The sequence below is a fragment of the Leucoraja erinacea genome, chromosome 12 (genome assembly GCF_028641065.1).
Source record: "Leucoraja erinacea ecotype New England chromosome 12, Leri_hhj_1, whole genome shotgun sequence".
NCBI lineage: Eukaryota > Metazoa > Chordata > Chondrichthyes > Rajiformes > Rajidae > Leucoraja > Leucoraja erinaceus.
In genome coordinates this window covers 38,625,422-38,644,637 of record NC_073388.1, presented here as the reverse complement: position 1 = coordinate 38,644,637, position 19,216 = coordinate 38,625,422, and the positions used below count along the sequence as shown (strand labels likewise).

Sequence of the window (19,216 nt, the reverse complement as noted above, 5' to 3'; positions counted from 1 at the left end):
TGTACCTGATGGGAGAGCGGTGAGGAGGGAATTACCGAGGTGTGAATGGTCCTTAATTAGGTTAGCTGATTTCCTGAGGCAGTGAGGTGTAGAGTTAGTGGGAAAAGCTGGTTTGTGTGATATCTCCACAACAAGTTGTGAACGCAGGAATTAAAAAAAAAAAAAAATGTCCCATACATTTGTTTATGAAGATGAGGACAGGAAGTCCAATTTGAGAGTAAATGAATTTCTAGGTTAGTGACTGAAACATACAGAATTCTTGAATTGGAGTGTCTCAAATCAGAAAAAATTCTGTACCAATCTCTGTGGACCTCCAGCCTGGCTGTAGTCGGCAGATCCGTTCCCATGGTCAACTTCCGAGGCCAACTTTGCGGGCCGAGATAGGGCTAGGTGGACTGTTTTGGTACCCTTGGACTCCTCTGAGGCCGTGACCTCATGATCTGGCAAAACAGATACAGGTGCACAACCTTTTATCCGAAAGCCTTGGGACCAGACACTTGTCGGATTTCGGACATTTTCGGATTTCCGAATGGAAGATTTTTAGCGTAGATTAGGTAGGTAGCGCGGGCGGCTTGAAAAGTCTGGAGCGACTGCCTCCTCCCCGGAGACCGGGGAATCATTGTAAATCATTGCATAAATGTTAGTCAGTTAGTTTGGAGGGATTTTATGTGGTGGTGGTGGTGGGGTGGGTGGGTGAAGGGGTAAACTTTAATTCTTAGTCCCCTACCTGGTCGGCGACTCCCGACATCGCGGAGCTGGGGGCTCCGTCCGGCCGCGGGCGGCGCCGGTTGTAGCTCCGACCCCGGCAACTCGACCCCTGGCTGCGCGGCGCTCCAAATCCAGCGCCGCCCGCAGCCCCCAGCTCCGCGAACGTTGGGAGAAGGCGGCCTCAGCGCCCTGGAGCTTACCGCACAGCGACCCGGTAAGGCATTGCCCGCTTCCCGCTGGTATCCCAGCGCTGCGACGCCGCCGACTCCCAACATTTGCGGAGCCTCGCAGCCAGGGGTAGAGTTGCCGGGGTCGGAGCTACAACCGGCGCAGCCCCAGCTAGGAGTTGGCGGCCACAGCGCTGCGGAGCTTACTGCACGGCGACCCGGTAAGGCATTGACCGCTCCCCGCCTCTCCGACCAGGTAGGGGACTAAGAATTAAAGTTTACCCCTTCAACCCCCCCCCCCCCCCCCCCCCCCCCCCCCCCCCCCCCTCACATAAAAGTCCTCCAAACTAACTGACTAACATTTAAGCAATGATTTACAGATGTTTAAGTGTCTCCCCGGTCTCCAGGGAGGAGGCAGCCGCTACAGTAGTACAGACCTGGGTTGACCGTGGGTCGTTTCGGGTCAAGTTTGGCGCCAAACGCGAGCTTTGGTGTGCAGACGACATCCTGGAAAAAATGGCCGGGTTTCGGAGTTTTTCGGTTTCCGGAACACCGGATAAAAGGTTGTGCACCTGTAATCCAAAAAGGCTCTGTAACCAAAGGTGCTGGAAAATTGGTGGTGGATCTATACCTACATTCCTAGCATAAGACTGATGTAGGGTTTACGTTGGTATTTTCTAGTGGAGATGGAAGGAGTGTTTGCCTTCCACATAACCATATAGTTTGCAGACACCTCCATTCATATCTCTGTTTAAGAACGAACTGCAGATGCTGGAAAAATCAAAGGTAGACAGAAATGCTGGAGCAACTCAGCGGGTGAAGCAGCATCTATGGATCTCCCGGTGGCTCAGTACTTCAACTCACCCTCCCATTCCTAATCTGACCTTTCTGTTCTGGGCCTTCTCCATTGCCAGAGTGAGGCCCAGCGCAAATTGGAGGAACAGCACCTCATATTTTGCTTGGGTAGTTTACACCCCAGCGGTATGAACATTGACTTCACTAATTTCAGATAGTTCTTGCTTTCTCTCTCCTTCCCCTCCCCCTTCCCCAGCTCTCCCCCAAGCCTACTGTCTCCGCCTCTTCCTTTCTTTCCCCCCCCCCCGACATCAGTCTGAAGTAGGGTCTCGACCCGAAACGTCGCCTATTACTTCTCTCCATACATGCTGCCTCACCCGCTGAGTTTCTCCAGCATTTTTGTCTCCCTTCCATTCATATCTCTATGTCAGCATCAGCCAGCTGGAAAATTCCAGAAAAATATTTAATGATTTATGTTTTGTGTGCAGATATAGATGAAGAAAATAACTTGGGCACTGCAAATAAGAACAGTTCAAAAAAGGAGCTACAAGATATCATCAACAATTTAAATGAAAAATGCAGTAAGTTCAATTTTAGGAGAAACTTGATTTGAAACTTGATAAAAATACATTTCCGCAATGATTAAATTAGTTTGTTTCTCCCACGAGGAAACACTTGTGGTTAATGATGATGCTTTCTTATGGATTAGACTGATGTAATGCTGTTAAATTCCAGTTTGAAGCACAAATGCTTTCTCAGGATAAAATGGACATAACACAAGACTGAAGCATTTTTATTAATGGCTCATACTGATTATGACATTAACATAGATCCATCCTCAGGTATTCCGATAAACTATTAGGATAGTACTGATGCATCCTTGCATGCAATGTTAGTAGGTTGTTGAGCAAATCAGTGGTGCATTTTGAGAATTAAGACTGACATTTTTAATGTCACTGCTAATTTATATCACACCACCTTTTAGAAATGTCTGTTGTTTGTTGAATTTGACATTGGTACGTTATTGGGAAAATGCTGCTGTTACCTTGGAGATAACATTGACCTAGACTTGAAGAATGCTCTAATGCATCTTAAGTTCAGGTTACATTTCTCAATGATAAGGGCAGGGTTAGACTTAATAGGTCAATACTTTCCTCTAAATTTGATCAGTCATTAACAATTTAAAGGAAAAATGCAGCAAGTACAATTTTAGAGAAACTGCAATTCCCTATAAAAATACGTTTTCACTATAATTAAATGAGTTGGGTTCCTCACAAGAGGAAATACTTTCACCTAACCTTCCAATTAAAAGCAAGTCAGATTTGGCCCTTTCTAGAAGGCGGCACAGTGGTGCAGCGGGTAGAGCTGCTACCTCACAGCTCCAGAGATCTGGGTTCGATCCTGACCTCCAGTGCCATCTGTGTGGAGTTTGCACGTTCTCCCTGTACCGCGTGGATTTCCTCTGGGGGTACTAGCTTCCTCCCATATCCTTATGAAACTCAGGTTAAGAGGTTAGGCGCACTGCAAATTGTCTCCAGTGTGTTGTTGAATCTGTGATCGGGGGTAGATAGAATAGAGGGAGAATGGGAACAATGTGGGAATTTTGTAAATGGGTGGTTGATGGTCAGTGCAGAATGAAGGGACTTCACGTAGAAAATCAACGTACTCTCAGATACATAAATGTTTAGTTTAGAAATACAGCATGGGAACGGGCCCTTCGGCCCACTGAGTTCACGCTGACCATCGATCATTTGTTCACACTACTACCAAGTTATCCCACTTTCTCACCCACTCCCTGCAAATGAGGGGCAATTGACAGAGGGCCAATTAACCGACAAACCCAAACGTCTTTGGGATGCGGGAAGAAATCGGAACACCTGGAGGAAATCCAAGTGGTCACAGGGAGAATGTACAAACCACACAGGCAACAGCCATGATTAGTATGGGTGTCAGGAGTCATGGGGAGAAGGCAGGAGAATGGGGGCGAGGGAGAGTGATAGAACAGCCATGATTGCATGGTGTAGCTTTGATGGGCAGAATGGGCAATTTCTTCTCCTATCACTTATGAACTGAGGTCACCCCTCAGTCTCCTTGGGGGGAAAAAAACAGCCTATCCAATCTACTCCTATGGCCCAAGCCCAGGTAACATCCTGGTGAACCTCTTCTGAACCCATTCCAACTTGATGACCTCCTTCTTAAAGCTGGTGACCAGTTCTCCAAGTGTGGCCTCACCATCGATTTGTACAGCTGCATCATGATGTTCTAACCTTTGCATTCAATACACTTCCCAATGAAGGCAAGCGTGCCAAACGCCTTCTTCACCACGCTGTCCTCCAAGCTCATCACTTTTAGGAAACTGTGCTCCTGTACTCCCAGTTCCCGCCTAGTGGCTTGCCAGTGGCAGCAAAAACTGGCGACTCTGTATACTGCCTCTGTGTACTACTGCTATACACTCGTGCTTAGATGCCTATCTAAGATGTATCCAAGTGCTTATGCATAGTGATACTTGTACTGAACTGTATTAAAAAATTGTATTTCACTGTACCTATGTGACAAATAGTCACATATCTGTCCATACCATACCCTCTGTTCTGCAACTCAGCTCCTAGTTCTCTCTGGTCTGCAACACACTCCAGGGCAACCATTTACTGTTATCCCAGCTCTGAGTTGGCAATCCAAAGTGCAACACATCACACTTGACGAGATAGCCACCCTCTTGCTTAGCAAAAAGCCGTCAATCGCTGATTTCAAGTTAATAACAGCAAAATACAATGGATGCTGGAAAACTGGAAAAAAACCTGGAAAATGCTGGAAATACTCAGCTGGTCAGGCAACAACTGCAGAGAGGCAAACAGTGTTCACATTTTGGGCCAACGACCTTTGATAAGAACAATAAAGCATTTGGAAGACAAACAAGATTCAAGGTGGAGGCAGGGAGGGGAATGGAAGGATAGAAGTTGGGGGGCAGGCGAGATTAAGTGACCCAAAGAACCAGTGGAACTGGATGAAAATATTTCAGATTTCCACATCTGTGGTATTTTGCTTTGATGCACTGTTATTTTTTGACTTGCAATTTGGATCTTGATGGTTAAGAATTATTGTACTTGGATGCCTACATACAGTTGGATTTTCCCAACCTCTGATTGCTCTATTCCTGCAATTTCAGACGTCCCGGATACCCCAGACTCCAGTACTCCCTCCCAGCCATTTACACATACTACTGACACCAAACCCGGGGCTGACCCCACAGTGCCAGGGATGGTCAGTGACCCCTTGCAGGGACATTAATCTCTGTACTTGGATGCACTCATTTCCCCTGGCCAATAAGTAATAAGCAGTGATACTAATTTTACAAAGATCACAGAACAGTATAGTACAGCACAGAACAGGCCCTTCGGCCCACAATGCCTGTGCTGAACATTATGCCATGACCAACTCTTATCTGCCTACATGTGATCCATATCTCTCCATTCCCTGCATATCCTGTAGTTCCATAAACACCATTATTGGTGATCATTTTAACATAGAAACATAGAAATTAGGTGCAGGAGTAGGCCATTCGGCCCTTCGAGCCTGCACCGCCATTCAATATGATCATGGCTGATCATCCAACTCAGTATCCCGTACCTGCCTTCTCTCCATACCCCCTGATCCCCTTAGCCACAAGGGCCACATCTAACTCCCTCTTAAATATAGCCAATGAAGTGGCCTCAACTACCCTCTGTGGCAGAGAGTTCCAGAGATTCACCACTCTCTGCGTGAAAAAAGTTCTTCTCATCTCGGTTTTAAAGGATTTCCCCTTTATCCTTAAGCTGTGACCCCTTGTCCTGGACTTCCCTAACATCGGGAACAATCTTCCTGCATCTAGCCTGTCCAACCCCTTAAGAATTTTGTAAGTTTCTATAAGATCCCCTCTCAATCTTCTAAATTCTAGAGAGTATAAACCAAGTCTATCCAGTCTTTCTTCATAAGACAGTCCTGACATCCCAGGAATCAGTCTGGTGAACCGTCTCTGCACTCCCTCTATGGCAATAATGTCCTTCCTCAGATTTGGAGACCAAAACTGTACGCAATACTCCAGGTGTGGTCTCACCAAGACCCTGTACAACTGCAGTAGAACCTCTCTGCTCCTATACTCAAATCCTTTTGCAATGAAAGCTAACATACCATTCGCTTTCTTTACTGCCTGCTGCACCTGCATGCCTACCTTCAATGACTGGTGTACCATGACACCCAGGTCTCGCTGCATCTCCCCCTTTCCCAATCGGCCACCATTTAGATAATAATTTTCCAATGTTCTGTCGATTTTGGATCAGTTCCTGTGGATTGGAAGGTAGCTAATGTTATTCCCACTTTTCAAGAAAGGAGGGAGAGAGAAAACAGGGAATTATAGACCAGTTAGCCTGACATCGGTGGCGGGGAAGATGCTGGAGTCGATTATCAAAGATGTAATAGCGGTAACAGGATCGGTCCATGTCAGCATGGATTTATGAAGGGGAAATTATGATTGATTAATCTTCTGGAATTTTTTTGAGGATGTAACAAAATGAACAAGGGAGAGCCAGTGGATGTAGTGTATCTGGACTTTCAGAAAGTCTTTGATAATGTTCCACACGAGATTAGTGGGCAAAATTAGAGCACATGGTATTGGGGGTAGGGTATTGACACGGATAGAAAATTTGTTTGGCAGACAGGAAACAGAGTAGGGATTAACGGGTCCCTTTCAGAATGGCAGGCAGTGAGCGACTAGTGGGGTGCCGCAATGCTTGGTGCTGGGACTGCAGCTATTTACAATACACATTCATGATTTAGATGAAGGAATCAAAAGTAACATTAGCAAATATGCAGATGACACAAAGCTGGGTGGCAGTGTGATCCATGATCGTACAAGTATGCAGGGTGACTTGGACAGGTTGGGTGAGTGGGCAGATGCATGGCAGATGCAGTATAATGTGGATAAATGTTAGGTTATCCACTTTGGTGGCAAGAACGGGAAGGCAGATTATTATCTGAATGGTGTCAGGTTAGGAAAAGGGGAAGTACAACGAGACCTGGGTGTCCTTGTCCATCAGTAACTTAAAGTAAGCATGCAGGTACAACAGGCAGTGAAGAAGGTTAATGGCATGTTGGCCTTTACAATGAGAGGAGTTGAGAAGAGGAACAAAGAGGTCTTTCTGCAGTTGTACAGGTCCCTGGTGAGACCACACCTGGAGTATTGTGTGCAGTTTTGGTCTCCTAATTTGAGGAAGGACATTTTTACTATTGAGGGGGTGCAGCATAGGTTCACCAGGTTAATTCCCGGGATGGCGGGACTGTCATATAATGAAAGAATGGAGCGACTGGGCTTGTATTCACTGGAATTTAGAAGGATGAGAGGGGATCTTATAGAAACATATTAGATTTTTAAGGGATTGGACACGCTAAATGGAGGAAACATGTTCCCGATGTTGGTGGAGTCCAGAACCAGTGGCCACAGTTTAAGAATAAGGGGCAGGCCACGGATAGGTGACGTTTTAAGTCGAGTCACTGAAGACTGAAGTGGTCTGAAGATTGGCCCTGACTCGAAATATCACCTATCCATGTTCTTCAGGGAGCCTGTCTGACTCGCCGAGTTACTCCAGCAGTATGCAACGTATTTTTGTAAACTAGCATCTGCAGTTCCTAGTTTCTACAAGCACTCACACTGTTTCATGTTTATGCAATTCACTTTTTTTGTAGAAATAAACCTATCCGGCACTTTCGACAGTATTGGAAAGCTGATAAAAGCATTGAAGAAATTGGAAGCAGAAGGTAGGGCACATACCTTCCTTCACAAGAAGCCAAGTTAAGGTGACATTGTGTTTTCTGTCTTCAGCAATGAATGGGTGGGTAACTGCTCCACTGTTACCGTACCATAGCTCTTGGTTCTCCCCTGTCCTTATCATACTTTGGAAGATACAGTTGTACTTTTCACGGTGTTGTGGGGAACGAGACACAAAAGTTAGCAGAGCTGATTCTTTGTGTCATTAAAATCAACCCTGTTGCATATTCTTCGGGCCACAATTGATTCTATTGACCATTGATCCAAACAAAAAGAGTTGTTATGGCCCTGTTTTACCCACCAACCCAGTTAAGCACCACTTGAAGGATAATATATTTGTGCATTAACCAGGATAAATCAGAAGAAAAAGGGACACAAAATGCTGGAATAACTCAGCAGGTCAGGCAGCAACATGGAGTGATGACGTTTCTGGTCAGGACCCATCTTCAGACTGATTGTGATGGGGGATGGGAAGGGGCGAAAGCTAGTCTGGCTGAAGAAGGGTTGTGACCTGAAACATCACCTAGCCTTCCCCAGAGATCCTGCCTGACCCGCTAAATTACTCCAGCAGTTTGTGCCTATTTTTGTAAACCAGTGACTATAGTTCCTCGTGTCTCTAAATTAGAAGAATTCACTCGACTCATGAGGTCCTGCAGAATAATTTTGTTGATGTCGGGGAATATTATTGATGGGAACAAACAATGACTATTGGGCAGTGCTTTTTTTTAATAGAATATAAGTTGCTGGTATGCACGATTAATAAACAGGCGTTTCATGTGGCCAGAGAATAAAATAATAGTCAAGCTTTTTAGACGTGCCGGTATGCTGCAACAATGCATACTGTCACAAAAAAAAACCCTGGCAATGCGTGAAAAAAGCTAAAGGAGTGGAAGGGAAATAGAGAGTTCAACGTGGTTCTGGTAGTTCATGCAGGTTGGGAGGGTGAGCACATGACAATGGAAGTGAAGAAAACTACTTGGGTAATTACGTAGTGTGAAGAAGCATACCAACCCAACACGTTGTTTAAGAAGGAACTGCAGATGCTGGAAAATCGAAGGTGCACAAAAATGCTGGAGAAACTCAGCGGGTGCAGCAGCATCTATGGAGCGAAGGAAATAGGCAACGTTTCGGGCCGTAACCCAAGACGTTGCCCATGCATTCCCTCCACAGATGCTACCACAGACCCTGAGTTAGTCTAGCACTTGTGATTTTTTTGGTAAGTATCTGTTAACTCTGTCACATGCAGAGGTCACACCTTGCACAAGATCTGTTGCTGTTAGTTGTTCGAATCCAATGGGGTAGTTAATCTGTAGCCCAGATGTGTACAGTATTTCCAATGGGGTGCAGTCAATGCAGTTTGTAGGCCTTCACGTGTACATCACCAGGACTATAGGTGTGATATCTGCCCGGGCTGTGTGAAGGAATCCACCAGCGTCCGTGGGAGAAGGACCTTGTGTAGGGAACAATCATGTGGTCAACAACAGGGGAACAACAGGAGGCAAGAACTAAGGAACCATTGGGCCACTGTGCTGCCCTTTTCTATTGCACGGAAACACCAGAGACTCCAGAGAGTGGTGTAGTCAGCCCGGTCCATCATGGGCACAGCCCTCCCCACCATCGAAAGCATCCACATGAAGCGTTGCCTCAAGAAGACGGCTTCTATCATCAAGGATCCCCATCATCTGGGCTGTGTCCTCTTCTCACTGCTATCGTCAGGCAGGAGGTACAGATGTGCCTGAAGTCCCACACCACCAGGTTCAGGAACAGCTACTTTTTTACACCCATCTGGTTCTTGAACCGACAGCCCCAGCCCTAATCTTACCTCGGCTACAGAACACCACAGCCTTATCGAAGTTGTATCATAGAAACATAGAAATTAGGTGCAGGAGTAGGCCATTCGGCCCTTCGAGCCTGCACCGCCATTCAATATGATCATGGCTGATGATGTATCTAATGATGTTTTTACATAGCATAAAACTGTGCCTTCTATTTTTAGAGTTAGCGGCCTGTAATATTTCAAAAGATGCAGCCAACTTCGGAGGAAATTATTTTCTAATATCTGAAGAAGGTAAGACATTTTGCAGGGAATATTGTAGTTTTAATGTGTTTTGAACATGATTTCTGTCATTATTAGTAAGATAAATGTTTGCAGTGTCAAGTCAACACAATCTCGCAGGGTAAATGTGTAGGAAGGAACTGCAGATGCTGCTTTATGCCGAAGATGTGCAAAAATGCTGAAGTAACTCAGCAGGTCAGGCAGCATCTATTCTCCAGAGATGCTGCATGATCTGTCGAGGTAGCATCTTGTGTCTGTCTTCCACACTCTTTCAGCGAATCTGTAAAATTACCTTTAAATCATAAGATTTGTGAAGATGCTGCCAGCACTTGAGGGGTTGAGCTCTTGGGAGAGATTGGGCAGGGTAGGACTTCATTCCCTGGAGTGCAGGAGGCTGAGGAATATAAAATCATGAGGGGAATAGACAGGATGAATGCAGGGTGGATTTTACCCAGGGCAGGGGAATCTAGAACCAGAGGACATACGTTAAAGTGAAAGGGGAAAGATTTAATAGAAACCTGAGGGACAACATTTTTACACAGAGAGTATTGGGTATATGGAACGAGCTGCTAGAGGAGGTAGCTGAGGCAAGTGCTGTAGCAGGATTAAAAGACATTTGGACAGGTACATCAAAAGAAAAGATTCAGAGGGAAATGGGCTAAACACAGGCAAATGGGACAAGCTTAGATGGGGTATTTTGGTCGGTATGGATGAGTTGGGCTGAAGGACCTGTTTCTATGCTGTATGACTCTATGAACTGCATTAAAACACAACCCGCACGATTGCTGTCATTATAGTTACTCCAGAGACAGAGTTTACTGCATGAGGAAGTGGGTCTGAGCCTTGAAGTTCAGTATCCAAGGCAGTTACAGCAACTGTAGGGCTATATGTTTACACCCTGGTGGGGAGAAAGGTGGTGTTTGATATTTGGAGTGGATATGGCCAATTATAGGACCTATTTCAGTGCTGCATTATTCCTCCTACACTCCTAGCACTAAGCCTTTACCTAGATTCCTTTTGTTAAATATCAATCAACATGGCCGTCCGAAGGGGGGGTGCGTTGGGTGCGACCGCACCCCCCCTTTCCCCCCCCCCCCCCGAGAAAAAATCACCAAAAAAAACAAATCGGTATAAAAAATCAACGTTTCCACTTTGGATACGGCCAGTTCTCTGTTCTCCCGTCGTCGGGCAAGAGTGGCTGAATCTGAACCCAACGGCTGTAACCCCAACACCAGACGCCACTGTGGCGGAGCCCGATCCCCTCGCCTCCCCCCTGCCACCAGTGCCCAAGCCATCTTCCCTCCACACTGACCCCCGCTGGGTCCACGCCACCCCCGCTGGGCCCACGCCACCCCCGCTGGGCCCACGCCACCCCTGCTGGGCCCACGCCACCCCTGCTGGGTCAACGCCACCCCCGCTGGGTCCCACGCCACCCCCGCTGGGCCCACGCCACCCCCGCTGGGCCCACGCCACCCCCCGCTGGGCCCATGCCACCCCCGCTGACCCCCGCTGGGTTTGCGCCACCCTCGCTGACCCCCACTTGGCCCATGCCACCCCCGGCTGGGTCCACGCCACCCCTGCTGGGTCCACGACACCCCGCTGGGCCCACGCCACTCCTGCTGGGCCCACGCCACCCCTGCTGGGCCCATGCCACCCCCGTTGGGCCCACGCCACCTTCATCCCCCCCCCCCCCCCGCTGGGCCCGCGCCACCTTCATCTTCGCCCCCACCCCCGCAAGAAAGAGGGGGGGGGGGGTGTGAGAGGGGGAGAGGGAGAGGAGAAGGGAGCGGAGAGAGAGATGGGGGAGGGGAGAGGGAAAGGGGATTATCTTTAGTGAGAGTGCAAAATTAAGGTAGGTTTTAGAGCTATTATATTTTCTCCTCCATATGAATAATATTAAACAATATCAAATAATATCAAACAATTGGAACTGCTTTCTTTTCCTTGATAACAATACTGAAAAATATGAATTCCATAGTTTGTGACATAAATACACATTTTAATGGGATCATTATATACAGATGTAACATTTCAATTTTGAGATCAATGGGAGGTGGTTCGGGGCAAATATGCGTCAAGCCGATAGCCTAATCGTTAAAAGAGTTAAAAGATAGCCTAATCGTAAAAGAGCTGAGAAGAGGAATCAGAGCTGCCAAGGAAAGGTACTCTGAGAAGTTGAGGAGCAAGTTCTCAGCTAATGACTCTTCTTCAGTTTGGAAGGGCATGCAAGAAATCACCAGCTATAAGTGGAAAGCCCCCCGCTCTTTGAACGACCTGAAAGAGTTTTACTGCAGGTTTGAAAATCAGAAACGTAACCCTGCTACCCCTTCCCCAACAAACACAGCCAGACCCCAGTCTGCAAAGAATGGACCCTGCACCCTCTCCTTCCAATTCATCACTTCACACCTACTTAAGGCAAGACTCCAGTATGAAAAGAGTGGACCCTTTCTCACCCCAACCAACACTTCACACCCACTCACGGCCTGACCTCAGTCTGCAAAGACTGGGCCCTTCTACACCCACCCCACTCCAATCACCACTTCACACCCAATTACTCATTTTTAACCAGACCCTGCCTGCTTCAAAGTGTCCACTATTGTCCCTGTACCCAAAAGGTAAGGATTACTGGTTTTAAGACTACAGGCTTGTCGCACTGACCTCTGTAGTCATGAAGACCGTTGAAAGGCTTGTGCTGTCCAAGCTGAAAAATATCACAATCCCTCTGCTGGACCATCTGCATTTTGCATATTGGGCCGATAGATCTGTGGATGACGCAGTCAATTTGGGCCTGTACTTCATCCTCCAGCACCTAGACCGCCAAGGAACCGATGCGAGGATTTTGTTTTATTGATTTTAGCTCTGCATTCAACACCATTGTGCCAGAGCTACTACACTTCAAACTTTCTTAGTTGACTGTGCCTGAACCCCTCTGTCGGTGGATCGCCAGCTTTCTGACAGACAGGAAGCAGCATGTGAGGCGGGAAAGCATATTTCGGACCCACAAACGCTCAGCATAGGAGCACCGCAAGATGCGTACTCTCCCCTCTCCTCTACTCTCGCCACACCAATGACTGCACCTCCACAGACACCTCTGTCAAGCTTCTCAAGTTTGCGGATGACACAACCCTGATTGGACTGATCCAGGATGGATATCTCTGTACTCTTTTCAATTTGACATCTTTCCTATAACATGGTGCCCAGAACTGAACACAACATTCTAAATGCACTCTCACCAAAGTCTTATATAACTGCAACATGACCTCACAACTTCTATACTCAATACTCTGGATGATGAAGGCCAAAGTGCCAAAATACTTTTTGACCACCTGATATACCTGGGACACGACCTTCAGGGAACCATGCAACCATCAACCATTCCTCTGCCCACCTGGCTAATTGATCCAGCTCCTGCTGCAATCTTTCACAACCATCTTCACTATCTGCAAAACCACTCACTTCTGTATCAACAGCAAACTTGCTAATCTTGCCCTGTTCTGTGACGTTTCACAGAGTGCTGGAGTAACTCAGCGGGCCAAGCTGAGTATAGAAGTTGGGAGGTCATGTTGCAGTTGCATAAGAAGTTGGTGAGGCCGCATTCAGAGCATTTTGTTCAGTTCTGGGCACCATGTTATCGGAAATATGTCATCAAACTGGAAAGGGTACAGTGAAGATTTATGAGGATGTTGCCAGAACTAGAGAGCCAGAGCTATAGGGAGAGGTTGAGTGGGCTGGGACTCTATTTCATGGAGCACCGGAGGATGAGGGATGATCTAATAGAGGTGTATAAAATCATGATTTGAATAGATATGGTTGAGTCTTTTGCCCAGAGTAAGCGAATCAAGGAGCAGAGGACATAAGTTTAAGGTGAAGGGCAAAAGATTTAATAGGAATCTGTGGGGTATGTTTTTCACACAAAGGGTGGTGTCTTGGTTTACAAGACTCAAATTAAAGATAAGATGACACAGACAGGGAGAATTCTTCAAGAAGACGAGAAGCCTTTAATTTGCACAAATCTGGGCCTGGAACATTCAGAGATAGTACAGCTTGGCCACTCTCCAAATGTTCTCTGATCCATAATTTCAAGCAGCGTTTTATTACAATTTCAGTTCTCATCTTGGGCTGCTTAGCATGCATTTGTTTACTAACTTTAACCTCTCACTGTCCTTGCCCTGTATCTCCAATCTCTGAGTTACCATGATGTTCTAAACTAAAGCAAAATAAACTAAGCAATAACATGTTTTTGGGCCTTGATTTCTGATCAAATAAAAATAGCTGACATCTGCGAGCTTTACTAAATGTTTTAAACATATTGGTAAAATTAAGAAGTAACGTGTTATATACATTCTATATAACTTCTATAGTGGTAGGAGTATGGAACAAGCTGCCAGAGGAGGTAGTTGAGGCAGGGACTATCACAACATTTAAGAAAGTTGGATGGGTACATGGATAGGACAGGTTTGGAGGGATATGGATCAAACGTGGGCAGGTGGGACAAGTGCAGATGGGACATGCTGGGCCGAAGGGCCTGTTTCCACACTGTATCACTCTATGACTCTATCTTTCCCTCTCAAACCCATTCTCCTGCCTTCTCCCCATTACCTCTGACACCCGTGTCAATCAAGAATCTATCAATTTCCTCCTGAAAAATGTCCATTGACTTGACCTTCACAGCTGTCTGTGGCAATCAATTCCACAGTTCACCACCCTCTGACTTAAGAAATTCCTGCTCATCCCCTCGTAAAGGAATGTATTTTAATTCTGAGGCTGTGGCCACTGGTCCTAGACTCTCCCACTAGTGGAAACATCCTCTCCAAATCCACTCCATCCAGGTTTTTACCAGGCTGGGACAGACGGCAACAGCTTCACACCGTATCCCAAAGCTTGTGTCCTGTCCTGCATCATCCAAGGCAGCAGAGATGTTATAGGAGAGGGCAAGCACCGTAACAAAGTAGCTCACAATGGTTTGGGTAACATTCAGGAATGTCTATACATGCCACATCATGAATAGTACTGAAGAACGGTCTTGACCCGAAATATAATCTATACATTTTCTCCAGAGATGCTGCCTGACTCGCTGAGTTACTCCAGCACTCTGAAACGTCGTCAATTCATATTCTCCGCAGATGCTGCCTGACCCACTGAGTTACTCCAACACTTTGTGACTATTTTCCCTTCACCCATCTGCCCAAGCCCACTCTTCCCCCTCCTTTCCTATGTTCCTTTCCACCCATAAACCTCTCTCTGCCTTTACATTTCACTCCTCTTTCAAATCTGCTCCACTTATCTACATGCATTTTTCTTCTTCACTTTTTAGTCATAGAATGATGCAGTGCAGAAACAGGCCCTTCAGCCCAACTTGCCCACACCGACCAACATGTCCCATCTAAACTAGTCCCACTCACACGCGTTTGGCCCATATCGATCTAAATCTGTCCTATCCACGTACGTGTCCAAATGTCTCTTAAACATTAGGATAGTCCCAGCTTTAACTACCTCCTCTGGCAGCTCGTTACATACACCCAGCACCCTTTGTGTGAAAAAGCTACCTCTCAGGTTCCTGTTGATTTCTGAAATATTGGTCATAAATTTAGTGCAAAAATGCTCCAAAATAAGGCTCAGAATGCATCAGAGAGCATCCAAAACCCCTGAGCTTCCAGGGCCCTTATCGGGCCCTGGACCCTGGCATCGAGGGACTTCACGCTTCGCGCTCGTGATGTGCACAGCGCGCACATTATTTCACATTAAGTTTTTTGTAATCCTGTCATGCCACCCCCCTTTTTGAAAAGCTTCGTACGGGCCTGATCATAATTTTTCTTTGCTTAGTATCAAAGAATACAATGATTCAATTATACTTATAGTCACATGTACCTAGGTACAATTAAATGCTCTGTTTTGCATGTAAGCCAGTAAAATCATATAGCAGACCTCACCTAGGCAGTACACAAGGTAGCTGAGTCAAGGGAGATGGGAAGAAGGCAGGATTGTGGATGATCTGCCATGATCACGTTGAATGGTGGCTGGCTCGCGCTGGATCACGCTGGCTCGAAGGGCCGAATGGCCTATTGTCGATTGCCACATTTTGGCGCCGACAGAGTTGCAAAAATTCATCAAACAACCCTATCCACTGTCTGCCTCCACAAATGGCAGCAGCATTCGGTAGGCGGCGCGACTCTTGTCAGCAGCGGCCTCTGCAGCCCGTCTGCGTTTTTATTATTTTTTGTCTATGTTTTTTATGTAGTTTTTGTTATTTTTTGTTGGGGTGTGTGTGTGGGGGGGGGGGGGGGGGGGTGGGAGGGAGGGGGGTACCTTTTAATCTCTCCCTGCACGGGAGACCCGACCTTTTCTTTGTCGGGTCTCCGTTGTAGTTGGGGCTGCAACGAGGAGCGGCCTCCAACAGGAGAAGACCGGGGGTTCTGGTGCCGACGACTCACCTCACCATCGCGGAGCTGGCCGAGTCCGGAGCAGTGGTGGAGCGCTGCTGCGGCCCGACCTCCGGAGATTCGGAGGCTGCAACTGCGGGTCTGGCGGACGGTGGCACCGGGAGCCCGCGGGTCCCTGGAGGGAGACCGCTTTTCAGGGCTCCCGCAACGGCGACTTCTCCCGCCCGAGTTGCGGGGTCGAAAAGCTCCTGGAGCGGGGCCTTACATCACCGCCCCGCACCGCTTGGAATGGCCGCGGGACCCTGCGAGCGCACGCCGGGGGCTCCAACACCAAGACCCGGTGTGCGACCTTGCACCACCCGGCGTGGCTTTAATGGTCGCGGGACAATCGCCATCGCCAGCCGGGGGCTTTGACTTTGACTCTGACATCGGGGGGGGGGGGGGGGGGGGGGGGGGGGGGGAGAGTGCAGTGGAGAGATAAATGATGGATGTTTATGTAAATTATGTTGTGTCTTGGGTCTATTTGTTTTCGTTTGGACCTCAAGGGGTCCAAATGACAAATAAATTGAATTGAATTAAAAAAGCACTCCACAGATGAACACTGCGGGAGAGCAGTAACCACATTTCTGTGTATGTTCTACTTGCGGACAAGCATGACTTGTCAATATCTGTAAAAACAGAAACTGACCATTACTTGAGGACGGTCCGTATTTCCCATCTCAAGCCAACAGATTTGTTCAGTGAGGTAATGTTCTACATTCTATGTTCTAATACATTTTCTTAAATATTCCCACAGCAATTGAAGGTCCTCCAGGAGAAGCAATTCACACAGAATTCCCTTTTTTTGAAGGTAAATATCTGTGTTTTCGTTCTTGTTCATCTGCTGAATCAAAATTATGATGCAAATTATAGAAATGCATAATATAATTTCTTCATGCTGTTTTCCTCTAAGGAGCACCATGAGAGCTCTATCAAATAAAATGTGTGTGTGGGCTATTAATACTGTCCTCGACTTTCCCACTAGTGGAAACATCCTCCCCACATCCACTCTGTCCAGACTGTTCAATTGGGAGGGATAAATATTAAACCAGCAGGTGGCAGAGGCCAGAACTCTGAACAAACTAGGTTCAATAATGACCAACCCCACTCACCCACTCCACGCCCTGAAGATCAAGAGCAGCATCTTCAGTCAGAGACTGATTGCACCAATGTGCAAAACGGAGAGATATAGGAAGTCTTGTATACCTGCTGCTAAAAGGTTTTATAATGCACAAACATAATTTTGGATTTTTTTTAGTATTCATTCATTGTATTTTAACTTATTAAGTATTGAAGCTATCTGTGGAAATGTGTGGTGTTATGTCTGTCTTGAAGCTGTTGTGGCACTGTAATTTCCTGTAAAGGATTATTAAAGGTTATTCAATTCAATTCAATTCAATGCATCTATGTTTCCATCGGGACACAAGAGACTGCATTTTTTGGAATCTTCATTAAAGCACAGTGCTGGTGGTGCTCAGCATGCCAGGCAGTATCTGAGGAGAGAATGGACAAGCAAGGTTTCAGGTTGAGACCCTTCTTCAGATGATCAGTCTGAAGAAGGGTCCCATCTCAGAACATTGTATGTCCATTTCCCGCCACAAAAACGTCATTTGTTAATTTCCTTCCACAAATGCCGCCTGGCCCAGAGTTCCTTCAGTACTTTGTTTTTTTTGCTCCATGTTCCTAAGTGTTTGAAGGGAGCAAGAAAAGTAAGGAAGTGATATGGCTCAGGGAAAGGATTCAGAAGTTGTTGCCTGAAGCGTTTGGAGACACATGTTCTACTGAAGGAGCAGAGTAAAGTAGAAAAATAAAAGAATATGGAACTTATTTTTGCAGATGTACAGAGAGGGTAGGGGTAATGTTTAATTAACATGTTTAGTTTATTGTTACGTTTACCAAGGTACTGTGAAAAATGTTTTTGTTGCGTGCTATCCAGGCATGGGAAAGTCTGTACATGATTACAATCAAGCCGTCCATAGTGCACAAATGCAGGATAAAGGGAATAATGTTTAGTGCAAGATAAAGTCCAGTGAAGCCCAATTAAATATAGTCTGAGGGTCTTCAATAAGATAGATGATAGGTCAGGACCACTCTCTAGTTGAAAATTGATTTGAGACATTTATGGTGCACTAACTGAGTGCTGGAGACAGCGTTAACACCACCTAACAAAACCCACACCATGTGTCTGTGAGCACGTGCCCTGTTAGGGAATGTATGGGAAGTGCCATTGGTTTGTCCTTTCAGCAGATTCTGAGCTATTTAACCAGGTGTGTTCCAAGCACAGCCACTTTAAATATACCTTATGTTAATGTTAACACGTTTGACATCTTAGAGAGCCTAACTTGTCAGAGTTTCAGAAAACGGAAACCGAAAATGGTAATCTGTATAACACAACATTTATAATGAATCACATCCAGACTTGGATTATTTTCTCTGGACGCCGGAAGTTGCAGAGAGACCTGATAGAACTATATAAAATTATGAGAGGCATAAACAGGGTAGATAGTCAGAACCTTTTTCCATGGATGGAAAAATCAAATTCCAGAGGGTATATCGTAAAGGTTAGGGGTGCAAAGTTTAAACCCAATGTGTGGGGCGACTATTTTACACATAGCAAGGTAAGTTCCTGGAACACGCTGCCATGTGTGGTGGTGTTGCAGATACAATAGTGGTATTTTGGATATGCTGGGAATGGAGGAGTTTGGATTATACCCAGGCAGATAAACAATGGTCTTGGCATTATGTTAGGCACAGACATTTTGGGTTGAAGGGCCTGTTCTTGTGCTGTACTGTTTCTATTTTTAACGTTGATTTTGCTAACCAAGATATTTTTGTGATGACCTTCTTGAAATAGAGTTTGCACCCCCTGAATCTGAATTAATTGAGGAGAAAACGACAGAAGAGGAACCAGGTGAGCTGCCAGTGGAGGGGGTTGAGGCAGGTACAATAATGACATTTGAAAGACACTCGGATAGGTAAGGCTTTGAGGGATATGGGCCAGACACGGGCAAATGGTGGGACTACCTTGGACAGCATAGGTGAGTTGGGCCGAACGGCCTGTTTCTATGCTGTGTGACTCTATACCTATAAAGGAAATAACTAGTTTAGTACTAAAGTGGTGGCTGATTCAGCATGTTGTTGATCTCGCACCCCTCTGGTGAATCTGGGTGAGAGGTATCATTGGGAATTGGAGGTGAAAACAGAAGTCCAATGAAGTCCAATTAAATATAGTCTGAATTTCACCAATAAGGTAGACGGTAGGTCAGAACCA

General features: G+C 46.3%; 1 protein-coding gene across 1 annotated transcript in view; it reads left to right on the top strand.

Annotated features, from left to right (window-relative positions):
• The window catches only part of LOC129702278 (uncharacterized), a 120,134-nt gene that overhangs the window by 8,416 nt on the left and 92,502 nt on the right, over positions 1-19,216 (top strand). Inside the window, exons 3-7 of the mRNA XM_055643985.1 lie at positions 2,159-2,251; positions 7,389-7,460; positions 9,467-9,538; positions 16,703-16,756; positions 18,800-18,856. Coding sequence (XP_055499960.1) covers positions 2,159-2,251; positions 7,389-7,460; positions 9,467-9,538; positions 16,703-16,756; positions 18,800-18,856 — 348 coding nt within the window. The remainder of the gene's footprint in view (positions 1-2,158; positions 2,252-7,388; positions 7,461-9,466; positions 9,539-16,702; positions 16,757-18,799; positions 18,857-19,216) is intronic.